General features: G+C 41.5%; 1 protein-coding gene across 2 annotated transcripts in view; it reads right to left on the bottom strand.

Moving 5' to 3' along the window:
- GRAMD2B (GRAM domain containing 2B) overlaps positions 1-13658 on the bottom strand; it is a 41813-nt gene that overhangs the window by 10207 nt on the left and 17948 nt on the right. Inside the window, exons 2-10 of one of the 2 annotated variants that reach the window (XM_054987549.1) lie at positions 11339-11461; positions 9956-10043; positions 9422-9488; positions 8615-8718; positions 8036-8131; positions 7425-7496; positions 7220-7300; positions 4997-5108; positions 3522-3644 (exon numbers count right to left, since the gene is read on the bottom strand). In XM_054987549.1, coding sequence (XP_054843524.1) covers positions 3522-3644; positions 4997-5108; positions 7220-7300; positions 7425-7496; positions 8036-8131; positions 8615-8718; positions 9422-9488; positions 9956-10043; positions 11339-11461 — 866 coding nt within the window. The remainder of the gene's footprint in view (positions 1-3521; positions 3645-4996; positions 5109-7219; positions 7301-7424; positions 7497-8035; positions 8132-8614; positions 8719-9421; positions 9489-9955; positions 10044-11338; positions 11462-13658) is intronic. The other variant, XM_054987550.1, reaches the window with a different exon arrangement.

Here is a 13658-nt window from a genome sequence, read left to right as displayed (position 1 = left end):
GACAAATCCTTTTCATCAACACCAAAGCATCACATTTAATCAACGTCACCAGCATATGCATGCACTCAGCTTGTTGTCAAGTTTGTGTGCATTTCTTGCTCCCCCTCCTTCTCCATTCCTTTGCACATGGAGAATCTCAGAAATTAATTGTTGTTGTGCAGAATATATGCATGTAGGTGTGTAAATTAACTTGAGTCAGTTTTCTCAAAACAAACTGGGATTTGAACCTAAAGTGAATTCCAACTTACTTATCTATTTATGTTGTTTCTAGTGTGCTTTTCTTGCTGAGACTCAAGGCAGATTACATATACAATCAACGAATAGGTTATTCAATAAACAACAGGGTAAGGCTTACAGAATTTTGAAAACAAGCGGAGATTGGATACAAAACTGAAAACAACACTGAACCAAAACATATGCAGATTGACATGACATATTACATGACATGGAACTTTTGTTGTATACTTAGAACAAAAGGCTGTACACAGTAGTATAGTCTACAGTCCCTGTCCCTTTCCAATGCATCTTTCTGAACAATTTCATTGCAGCATAATCCTATTTCTTGTTTTAAAAAGCTTTAGAGTCTTATAATCTTGATAGGGTGGGGACTAACTCCAGTTAACCTATGAGCCAGCTTCCATATATTTTGGGTAGCCAAAGTTAGTTCTAATTACGATTATTTCTTCTCATTCCACATAAAAAGGGAGAAATGAACCAAACACACAAACCTGGTAACCAACTGGGTTCATACATATGTCAGCTTAATGTTAGTTAAAGGTGGGTCTGATTGCAGCCTAGACAGAACTCCAAATCGCTATATAAGATTTAATGTCTTGTTTTTCATAAGTTAAGATACTACCATATATTAATACAGATATTGTTTTGAAAAGATTGAAAGAAGGTCAATGAGCTTTTATCTCCTATGAAACATGAATACATTACATTAAATCAACTGAGCTTACTGTTTACAGTAAGGCCACTAACACTGGACATTTTATATAGGAAAGCCTTGACTAAAAAATCCATAGTTTAAATAGATGGTCAATTGTTTAATGGACCTCTCAGTCATATGGGAGATAAATTCAGATTAGGTTGCAAACTGTGGGGCGAGCTATGTTCAGAATGATGTCCTCATACAACTGAACACCTGAAGCTTCCTTAAATCAACTCATCTTCTTTCTAGCAACTCATATTGTTGGGCCGTCTGGCCCAGTAAGACCAACTCTGATTGCTAGGCATTTTAAAGGACTCAGACATCCCGTAAATGTGTCTGTGGAGCCCTTCCACTGCTGGTGTCCATCATGGCCTCAGAACTGAGAGGGGAGGGGTTGGAGCTACCTGGTTTCTCTTGCCAGTTCTGTCTGACGCAGCCTGTGTAGAATAGCTGGAATATCCTAACCAGCCTTCATCTTGGCCTCTTTTAAAGGTCCTACACCAAGCTATGCTTGTCTCTTGTCTGTTTGCAGCCTATGAGGAGCTGCCTCAACTGTCTTTGTAGTGCCAACTTGCCTCTTGAGCTGCTCAAGGATGCTGCTGCTAAGTTGCAAGGGTAGTAGAATCCCTTCAAAGACGAGCAGCCCACAGCTGCTGCCCAAATGGCAGCAACCTCTTCTCCCTCCTGTTGCAGGCTCCGGATAAACCAGGTATTTCCCTGACCCTGGAAGAATTGGTTGCCTATTCCTTTAACTATAAATGCTAGGGATTCAACTGGCGCTTTCTGTATGCAAAACGTGTTCTACCCAGGGGTCATTTAGTAGAAAAAGAGCTGGAGGAACTCATTAGCATATGCCACGCCCCTTGCCATCACCAGAAGTGTGTCATTAGCATAACTGATTTGCATATGCCATACCCCCTGACATCACCTATTAGGGTTGCCAGCCTCCAGGTAGTGGCTGGAGATCTCCCGGAATTACAACTGGTCTCCAGGCCACTGAGATCAGTTCACCTGGAGAAAAGGGCTATTTTGGGGGGTAGATTCTATGGCATTATGCCATGCCAAGGTCCTTTCCCTCCCCAAACCTCACTTTCTCCAGGTTTCACCCTCCAGATCTCCAGGAATTTCCCAACTTGGAGCTGGCAACCCTATCACCTATCCTGGCTGTTTTGGACCCAATCTTGGTCATACAGGGCTGAAATTGGGCCCAAAATGGCAAAAAGGGGCTGAAAATGGCTGCAAAGGGGCCCAAAATAGTCAGGATTGGGCTGTTGCTGAGTGGGAGAGTCATCCACCACCTGTCAGAGGCCCTATCTGGGCTGTTTCGGCTCAAATCCAGGCCAAAACGGGGCCAAAATGGCTGAGAGTCAGGTGGGCGGGGCCACCTGTCATGTGACTTTTGGGGGAACTGCTGCAACTGCATTCCTGCACATTCCCCCTCAAAATGATCCCTGGTTCTACCACTGAGTTGCAGTTCCTTCCATGCTTATGACAGAGACGGCATATGGAGACTCTCAGCTATAATTCAATGAAAGCATTGCTGGGGAAAAAACTTCCAGTTCTGGTATGTTAGCTAGGCTTGCTAAAGGATGAGAAACTAGAACACCCTTACTAAATCTTTGCTTGTTGTTAATAAAACACATTAAAATATGCTGCTGTCTTTTGGTGCTCTATTTTCTCTTTTCTGCTTCATTCCTCAGGATCTATTAGATATGCTACAATCTTCCTACCATTCCAAAATTTTGCCTCTTAAAATAAACAAGTATATTTATGCACATCCTAATTGCATTTTATTTGCATCTTATTGGGGCTTGAATGCAAATATTCATCTTATTGCAAAAAATGGAGTTTGAATGCAAATATTTATTATTTATTTACTTCATTTAAATCTCGCCTTTCTCCCCACTGGGAACCCAAAGCAGCTTACATCGCTCTCCTCTCCTCCATTTTATCCTCACAACCCCGTGAGGTAACTTTGGCTGAGAGTTTGAGACTGGCCCAAGGTCACCCACAGCAAGCTTCAATCAGGGCTGGATCAACAGGAGGCAGGGGGGTAGTCTGCCCCCGGCACCATCAAAGAGGGGGTGCTGGGTGCAGCTGCCAGCTGCTGGGAGAGCGCGGGCGGCTGAGCAGAGGGCTGGGAGCCCGCCTGCACCATTCGCCTGCCCTGAGGGTAGGGGGCACGTGGCAAGCCTGCTGCCCCATCAGTGGGGCAGGTGAATGGCACGGGTGGCCTCCCGGCCACCCGTGCTGTCACTGCCAGCTTCATGGCGTGCCGGGGCAGCTGGCTTGCTGTGTGGGTGGCACACCCCGCCCCGCATGACGACGTCATGGAGGGGCGGGGGTGACGTCATCACGCAGTGCCAGGAGTGCACGTGCGCTGTGCACAGGGCTGCCCTGGGCACCGGCAACCCTAGATCCGGCCCTGGCTTCAATGGCAAAGTGGAGATTCAAACCTGGGTGTTCCAGATCCCAACCTCTAACCGCTACACTACACTGGTTCTCAGTATGGAGGTTTACGCAAAGACCTGAGGAGATGGCAAATCCACCCTGCCCCTTTCCCCAAAGTTGAATCTAGTATATTTACCATTGCAAGAAACATTCTTGACTTTACCATCACACAAACATTTTGAATGTACATCTGTGCAGACAGGCATTGCCTCTACCTTGGAGGCTTTCAGGTATGTCTTCGTGCCAACAGCATGGTAATCTGCCAGAAACAAGAATTTAAAACAACAAGTAAAGTACATACAACTTAAATAAGGATTTTGCAGACCATAAAGTGCAATCTAATCGCACTGTTTATGTGATTTTTCCTACCATTGCAATAAAATGTATTGTGTTAAGGGAAGGATTTCTCTGGTGATCAGTATCAAGAAACATGGTGTCCAAAGACAAAATTTTCCTGTCATAACTCAACACATTATTCTTACCAGAAGAAAATAGTCTGATTGGATTCTGTAACATTTGAAGGGAACAAGTTTTGAAAAGTGGTGATTTATGAACCAAGGAATAAATCTAAGAAGTAAAGCATGAAGTATGCACTAAGTAAGATTTTAAATTTTTGAATCTTTCTTGAGCGGTGGTGCTATTTGACCAACCCAGTGCAGGCGCGGGGGCGGGGGGGGGGGAAGGCTGTGCACTACACACAGAGTCCCTGACAGAGCATATAGTGCTCCATCTGAGCCATTTTGGGTTAGTAAAGTGGCAGGCGGGGGGGGGGGGAGCCTGAAGCTTCTCCTCTCCCTGTGCCATGGTCACAATACGAATCAGGGCCCTGAACAATAGGGAAATGAATTTCCTCATACCTGACAGCCAGGGTTACCAACTCCAAGATGAGAAATTCCTGGAGATTTGGGGGCAGATCCTGGGGAGGGCGGGTTTTGAGGAGGGGAGGGTCCTCAGCAGGTATAATATAGAATTCACCCTCCAAACCACCCATTTTTTCCAGGGGAACTGATCTCTGTGGGCTGGATATTGGTTGTAATTCTGGAACATCTCCAGCCACCACCTGAAGGCTGGCAACTCTACCGACAGCTGTCTGTCTGAGTCAGGATCAGGAACTGAGACACACCACATTAAAACACTGAATGTGTAGTCTGGTCCTAAGAGACAGCTTTAGCGAAACATAAACGAGCATGAACATGTTCCAAAAGAAATATGTTCATTGGGGTAAGTATCTGAGAAAGGCATCTACTGCCTCAGGACTAGGTTTCACACAGTGACACGGTTCAGATGCAACAAATGATGTTCTGTAGTTATATGAATGAGTCTGAGAAAGCGACTGTTTGCGACTGAAGACTTTTTTTGTTTTGTTTGACTTCCCTTCATTAACTATTCTTGGCCTTACTCCCTGTATATATGTCTCTGTATTTATGTATTTATATATTTTATTTAATTGTTTAATTATTTTATATATATTTATATGCATTTTAAACATGGTTTTGTTTGCCACTTTGAACAGCCAAAGTTGGGGGAAAGACAGTATACAATTTTTTTAAATAAACGAAATTAAGTAATACTGAGATGCTCCTGATCCCATAAACATGTTTTTATACTAACCATGAATATGTTCCAGTTCTGGAGTCTGAGAACCAGTACTGCTAGATTCTTCCAACTCCTGCCTGCGCTGCCGAATGAAGCCATCCAGTTCAGAATAATCTCCATTGAAATCCTAAGGGGAAGATGTGTCAGAAATATCAGCTGTGATTGAAAGGCGTGTTAGCCATTTCTCCTGTGTCTTCAGTGATTCACTATGGTAAGAGACATTTAGGATATCTAAGGCAACATAGTTCAATTAACAGAAAAGTATTGGAATGGATGTGGAAGGCTTAAGACAAGTTCTATGAAGCTCAGCAGATAGACTTCATCAAGTCATAGTCTTTCAATCTAATCTGTTTTGCAGATATTTATATTTAACCTCATATCATTGATGGAAAAGAAATATTGCAGCTTAACTCCCACTGTAGTGATCAATAAATGCTATGTTTTCTCCTAAGTAGTTGCAAACCTGCCAGTAAGAAGCTGGTAGGAATAATTCATTATGTGAGATAAACTGTAATTTACCAGTTCTTTAAACTGGGGCCCAAATATTCTGAATAAGTGCCGAAATTGTATAAAAGTACAAATAAACCTTCAGAAGTGTGCACATGGGTGAATGTGTGTGCATGCATGTAGGAACTCATGTGATCTCAAGGTAGACATCTTGTAGGCCTGGGTAAAGCTTAACTCTAGTAAAATGTAATCTAGCATTTGAAATTCATAAAGACACAGGTATACAAGGACCCACCTAAATTATTGTGCAACAAATCCATATGTCCCAAGCAAGCATGGCTGGACCTCAAAAGCTGGTATGTGCAATTAGAGGACTTCCTATTTACACTGAAAAATATTTTATATCCAAATAAAAACTGGTCTCTGTCAACTCACCATACAAAATATTCAAGGAAATTTTTTAAAAAGACTGTTGGTTTAGGAGTGTGAAAGCTAAAGCAACAAGTTCTTTCCCAGAGAGATGGTCTGATGGAGAATATCTGATTCCTGATTAAAATCCTCGTATCATTTGAAAGTTCACATGTTCCTAGTGAAACAAGCTTAATTTGAAAAGCCATGTCACAATTTTTCATCTAACTTTTCAATGCAAGCATGACAGTATATCATTCTCTACTACCTTCTATTTCCTGAAGCTAATTTTCTCAAATAAGGTGACTACATTAATGTAGTGGCATCATTTGTGGGGAAATCAGACTCTCTTACATCTTGCTTTCAACTTTTAAAAACAATCAAGCCTACACTCCCTCAAAATAATTTTGCTTACCTTATTCTTTTGAGGTAGGACAAGATATTGTCATATAATAAAGACTGCCCAGTGGGCTTCATGGCTGAATATAAGTCTGTTCATGTAGTATAAATCTACCAAAGTCATAACCAACACACCATTCAATGCGCTATAATAACCTTAGATCCATGCTGCCAAATAAGGTCACCATGGGGGACTATATTCCAGTGGACAGTTCTCCACTCTCAACTGTAACACAGACTATTACAATGTGACAAAATATGACCATATTGAAAATATTACTGATCCCTCTTGAGAGGGTGGTAGGGAATACTTGGATCCAAATTAGTAGTGGCTCTAATCAGTAAATGGGCAGTAGCATTTACGCCAATTGACGCTTATGATTTGTCTTCAACAGCAGTCCTGTGTAGAGCAAATTACAGTAGCCAACAGTGTGACTGTCATGTTACATACTAAATCCTTGTACATGCTATGGCATGGGAGTGGAACTCTTCATCTCAGGATACTAGACTGTTGGCAACCATAATATGCATATCAGCTTTTAATCCATTTTCTCAAGTGTTCTTATGCAATTTGTCATAGACACTGTATTTATCTGTGATTCTACTCCTTTATTTAAATATCACTATTTTTTAATCATAAAGCCAAGAACTCTAAAGGAAAGGTTCTATTTTAAATTATCTACACACCAGAGACTTAGATCCCCCTCCTCCGATTTATATCCAAACTCTGCATAGTATTCCTTTTATCGATTCAGTGACTAGCGCATGTACCACATTTTCTCTCCTTTGGCAACTGTTTGCTTATCTGTTTTCTTGCAGGGCATTTTAGAAAACCATGCTCCAAAAGAGCTACAAGTATGATAAAAATCTGTTTTAAGGATTTCTTAAACATCCTTAAATACTACTAATAATTTTCTTTAAAAACATTTTAACCTATATAAATTCCTTTTAAAATCCACATTATTAATAAAATAAGAAAGTTACCAAAGGTAAGGTTGTAGGGCGATCAGCCCTGAAGCTGTTTTCTGGAGAAGAAGGATTGGGACTGTTGCCAACACTCACATCCTAAAAATACAGCATTAAAATAACACATTGATCAGCTACCAACACATTATAAATGGACAAAAACAATTTACAATGTGCATGCACTTGCGCGCACACACACACACACAGAGCAGACAGCACATACCTCTAAATGCTGACAAACACATTTTAATAGTTTGTAAGCTGTGTCTCTGGAGAGAAAGGAGACGAATATGTACTGAAAAGAAAAACATCAATAATTATTGTTCAATATCATAAGGGACCTCCAGAGCTTGTTTTACTTGTATGACTACTAAAGTATATTTTGGTTTTATCATCAACAGGCTATTGAGATTTACTCAGAACTGGGCATCTTAGTACATCTTCTTGAAAAGTTTTTTTAAAAGAATATTTATTGCTAAGCAAGCCTCGTGGTCACAGCCCCCATCCCATCATAAACCTTTTGTTTCTGGCTTGACAATGAGGAACAAGATAGTTATCTCACGGGCTTGGATTTGTTACAGGGACCTCCAGTTGTTGATATTTTGCAGCCAGCACTGGTGGGCGCATCTTCTTCAGAGCCCTCTGGTTTAATCTTCTCTCTTTATGCTACTGTCCCACAGAGTTCCCTGACAAATGCTACGTGATGTTTCCTGCAGCTGAAACTGAACTAAGGCATGGGGGACTGGATTCAGGGTACATGAGGAAGGGGTAAGAAAAGGTAAATAGAAAAACAACAGGTGGTAAGACTTTCCCTATATCAAAACATGAACTTACCCTATCAGAGACTGTCGATATAACCAGGGCATTTGGCACTAGAAGGGCAGTTTTTGTTTTCTTTAATAATGTTACTGAGGGCACCGGTATACTAATCTGAAATGAGATTAAGTCAATCATTAGAGTGTGAAAATGACAGCTAACAATCCATAATGCAATATCTTTTCAGAGGAAAACACTTCCACAAAGATTTTTAGACAAAACCAATACCATCAGTTTTTACATTTAAGCTGAGATGTCAATACAAATGTATCAGCCGTAGTGTTATGATGAGGGTCGCCAATCTCCAGGTGGTGGCTGGGAATCTCCTAGAATTACAACTGATCTCTAGGCCATAGAGATAAGTTCCCCTGTTTTGGTGGATTGACCCTGTAGCATTCTATACCCCCCTTAATCCTGCCCCTTTCAGGCTCCAGCCCCCAAATCTCCAGGAATTTTCAGACCTGCAGCTGGCAACCCTACTTATGATAGATATTATGTTGTTTCTTGAATACTTTGTCATCATTCCTGTCTATATTAAATAACAATTAGGCTTGACCTTTCTAAATCCAAGATTTCAAAGACAAGAACTTCACTAACCTTAGTGTCTTTGCCGAAGACCTTAGAATGGAAACAAATCCAGTTCTCTGATATGAATAGCTTCCCTTGGTACACAATTTCTTTCTGCAAGGCACAGGTAAAGCCTACAAAGCAATGACATGTACCATGTTATCAGACTTGTATTTGCCCAAGATAAATATGCAAGATACATTCCTAAATAAAAAAAATATAAAAGCTATTATTCACAGGTTAAAAAAATGCAAAAGTCAGGTTGTCTTGGATTACATCCTAGGTGCTTTGTAACTTGAACTTTGGTATTTAGCAATAGTTACTCAACAACAACAACAACAACAACAAATGATTTATATACCGCCCTTCAGGATGACTTAACACCCACTCAGAGTGGTTTACAAAGTATGTTATTATTATCCCCACAACAAGACACCCTGTGAGGTAGGTGAGGCTGAAAGAGCTCCAGAGAGCTGTGACTAGCCCAAGGGCACCCAGCTGGCATCAAGTGGAGGAGTGGGGAATCAAACCCGGCTCTCCAGATTAGAGTCCTGCGCTCCTAACCACCACACCAAACTGCTCTCTGGACTTAGTAGTAAACACCAGTGTATTGTTATAAAAGCAATCTGAAATGACATTTTGACTACAAACTAAAACAGTCCATCAGCTGCTGAATATCAAGACTCAAGAGCCAAATGGCAGAAACAGAACAATAGAGTTTGCTGTATAATCCTTGTAACATAGGTATGGAAGGTCAGCACGAGAGGAAAAAAGAACCCTGAATATCACAACCCCCCCCCAAATTAAAAAGTGATAGATATGTAACATTTAGCTTACTTTGTCTCAAGGGCTCATCAATCGGGACATCCAGAAACAACTTGTGAAAGTGAGCATTTGACTTAAACTATGGAAAACAAACATGAATTAATTCCAGTTATTACTACACTAATGCTACTGTTAACTCAAGATATTTTTGCCTGGGGTGCAAAGATGGTGAAGGCTAGTCCTCATAACTGTGGTCTTCCTTGATCCTTTTATTGTATCAGCGCTGTAACAGTGTAATACTTTGCTGGATAAACTGACTTTCTTCTTGCTATTCAGAATGCCAAGGCTCTGGATGCACATGAATACAGTGCATCATTAACAACTACAGATGCTGGTAGAGGGGAAGAGATAGTTTGAAGAGAATGAAAGGACCTCCCTGCTGCTTCTGGATCCTGGTCCCCTGTGCTCAATAGACTAGTGGAGAGGAAAGCGCATTGACAGAGCTGTCCCACATTCCCATCTTTGCTTCCTGCTCTATTCTCATATTTGGGTTACCTACCGCATCTTACCACAGCTGGGATTCCAGATGTGGAAACTCCCCAGTACCTTATTTGAGGTGTGCTTCTTCCTTTCTGGCTTTGAGTCATTCTTGCCATCTGCTGCCAAGATGGTATTATCCACAATTGTCTTTGACCTGCAGTAAGGAAACATCCTATGCTTAGCACAGTTTCATCACTCTTTTTCCCCACCTATGGAGGATTTCCCTTTTAAAAACTCTCTTGGTATCACACTAGCCTTTGGAAGTGTGAATGGACATTCTTTTACAGAATGAACTCATTGTTGATAGTTTTTTTATACCCTACACCATTTAAGAATAAAACTGGATGTGTCAATATGCTTATTTTGAAATTTTCTGTTAATCATGGATAAACCCACTCACTCACCAGAACTATGCATTTTAAGGGTGCCAAAATGCTCAGTATTGGCTTTTTGTGGTGGCTGCAGGGGGAAAGGGAAAAGAGGGAGAAATTTGTCTTTATCAGCACTGTGTAGAATTCAGTCTGCTATGTGCATACAAATGTACTGTTCCTAGATTTCTCATTCATCAGTAGGGTTGCCATTACTGGGTTGGGAAATTCTTGGAGATTTTGGTGGTGGAACCTGAGGAGGGAAGAGTTTGGCGAGGGAAAAACCCTCAACAGGGTAGAATGCCATAGAGTCCACCCTCCAAAGCATCTATTTTCTCCAGGGGAACTGCTCTCAGTAGTCTGGAGAACAGTTGTGATTCCAGGAGAGCTCCAGATCTCCCATCAGGAAGTTGGCAACCCTATTAATCAGCACAAGTTTTCAGTGCCATGCAGGCTAAGGAATTATGGCAGTAGGTTGTATTCTGCCAGGTACCCAGCTGACTGCTTGGGGTATGAGAAACAGGAAACTCCCAACAATGACAAAAACGAGTTTGGCTGCCAGGGGAAGCAAGGAAGAAGGAAGCAAGGAAGAAATGTGAATGAGGCTGGGGTATACAAACTTACATATCTATATAGATTCTGTGGACATTAAGAAATGTACATGCAAAATAGAAAGCAAGAATATGGATCATGGATCACACACGATATGGATGGCAAACTGAAGAGCTACCACTCATTGAATAGTACCACCCACCAAGGCTGCTACAAAATGATTACCTTAAAACTGTGAGGAACTTGCATAAGGGAGGGTATTTATTCACTTCATTTATACCTTGCTTTTCTCCTCAAAGGGGACTCAAAGTAGCTTACATCATTTTTTTCTCCTCCATTTTATCCTCAAAACAACCCTGTGGTTGTAGTTTGAGTTCTTATCCCGATCTGGGGGTTTCTGATGAAGCAAGTAAGCCTTAAGATGACAATTAATGTCCGCAAAACATGTAGTCAGGTTGTAAGGATATTTTCTTGCAAGGCTTTTATTAGCTGACATTGCTGAAAAGTTTCTGCCACTGGGATTCATTACCGTGAAGCCGTGACTTTCTTATGGTCTTCAAAACATTCCACATCAGTAGAAGGTGTCTGTGCCACCACACTGTATAGCTTTCCACTCTTTCTTTTTTCTTCTGTTCCATTTTCACTCTCTGAGCTGCAGGAAGTAACATTCTTTATTGGTGCTAACAAGGAATAAAACTATTGTAAAACTGCTTGGATTCCAGTTGCCGTTGCCAATCCCAATTTTGCACTTGCTTACCACATTGTAAAAGCTTTTAAAAAAGGCAAACACAGAACGCTTTTCCTTGAGTTAAACTAGCTCCAGATGTTGTGTGATGCAGAGAGAACAGGAAGCACAACTGACTTCCTGTGCCCTATAAGGTAGGAAGGAGGACCTTTGCACCACCCTCTCCCCTTGGCATAAAATGGATGAACTCTTGATGAAGAGAGAGCTTTCACATCTCACAATGGAGCAAGTGAAACAGAAAAGGAAATGTGAAGGAAGTCGTTTCCTACCATTATCCTGTTTCAAGGCATCAAGATTCTCAAAAATGCTGAATTTTTATGTATTTTTTCCTAATCATATTTTAGAAATGATTTTCCCCAATAGCACATTTGGCAGAAGAGGTCCTTTAAACAAAACTAATCTTTATACATCAGATACTTTTTTTAAAAAGTCTCAAACACAGCAGAAGATGGCAGGATCTGATCTATCTACAGTTTATCTCTTTCCATCTTAGAATTACTGGGTTGCATCCTACCAGTTTTTTTGTTTGCATTAAGAAGGAAAAAAAGGTGTCTTTTGACTCCCAAAACAGTTTTAGAGGACTTTGAAACTTGCATGAACAAAAAAAGAGATGGGCTAAAGTGAAGAGATAAATTATAGGTTTGTTGGCTGTGAAACACACACACACACATCGGGGGCATCCCTTTTCTGTTTCTTTCCTGTTCATTTATTTCAGGACTTCCTGGGCTGAATATGATTTGGAAAAATCAATACACCTTCAATGGATTTGATATTGCCAGGTACAGTAACCGTTTAATGTGCATACATACATGTGTATCCAAAGTAGGGCTCCCAGTTGCATGGACAGAGCTGTGTACCCTTAGATTCCATCTTAAGAATATGTGCAAGTCAGGAGTGCAGCTACCATCCCATTCTTCCCCTTGCTGTCATATATGCCTGTCTGCATATCTGCCATGAATGTATTCTGTGTTATGTACTGGTCTTCTGAGGGCATGAGAAGTTTCTTATTGATGTTAAGGCAGTAGGTTATCTTGCAAGTATTTACTTTCTCTTTCCCCACTGCCTCCAGCAAATGTCCTTGAAGGCTGGCTACAGCCGGCTCAAAATGTATCCTTCTTGGCAACTGAGATGATTTCATTCTTTGTTCTGTCTAGCCTAAAACTAGCTTCTCTCCTTCACACACATGCACACCCTGGCTCCTCCGCACCCAAACTTTAACAGTCCCTATCCAGATGGCGGGAACCTTCCCTATAACTGACACTACCGATTATATCACTTCTGCCAATTTCAATTGTCTGAGCACCTTGAACCTGATGGATCTCTAATAAAGTTACTTCAACCAATACACCTGCGTGTTTGCTGTGGAGAACTTGGGGAATCTACTTGCCAAGGACTGACATATGCACTTTCATTCCACATAGGCCTGATTTCAACATGACAGTGCAAGACAAATGGTACACCTTTGGATGTGCTTAAATTGGGTTGCTACATGTGCAAAGCATTTGTGCAATGTTCACACACCAATGCAACAGTTGCTTGGTCTTTGGATCTAGGGTGGGTTAAAGTCTTGTTCAGAAGCTGACAGTTTGCTGAGCATGTGTAAAATCACACAGGTCATTTCTTTTATCCCACCAACCTTGTGCCATTAGTACATCTAAAAAAGGCTTATGATGAAAGAGAACAGCCTAGCCTGACACTAGGGATCCCATTCCGCTGGTGGGGACAGAGGGATCCCCCACTCCCTCTGCCCCCTGCTACCTCTCACCTTGCTGGCAGAGGGAAAGGCAGGGGACCTGATTGAACCCCCTTTTGGATTACTTCCATGTCATGCTGAGAATGATGTTATTCCCAGCACAACTTGGAAGCGCAGAGTCACACCATGGGCCAATTGGGTAAAACTAGGCCCCTAATGTTCAACTGGTAGGTTCTTCTGGAGCTCCCTCCAAGTGACCCTTTGTCCCCCAGTTTGAGCCTGGTGACCTGATACCATGGGGTTATTGTGCTGTTGAAACTAATATGCATAGCTTATGGCCACAGGCTTGAGGAAAGAGGTGCCAGTATGGAGCTTCTAGTTCAGTACTGACTTGGAGCAGAAGGGAGCAGG

Source organism: Eublepharis macularius, chromosome 8 (genome assembly GCF_028583425.1).
Source record: "Eublepharis macularius isolate TG4126 chromosome 8, MPM_Emac_v1.0, whole genome shotgun sequence".
In the NCBI taxonomy this organism is placed as follows: Eukaryota; Metazoa; Chordata; class Lepidosauria; order Squamata; family Eublepharidae; genus Eublepharis; species Eublepharis macularius.
This window is presented reverse-complemented; position numbering and strand designations above follow the sequence as displayed.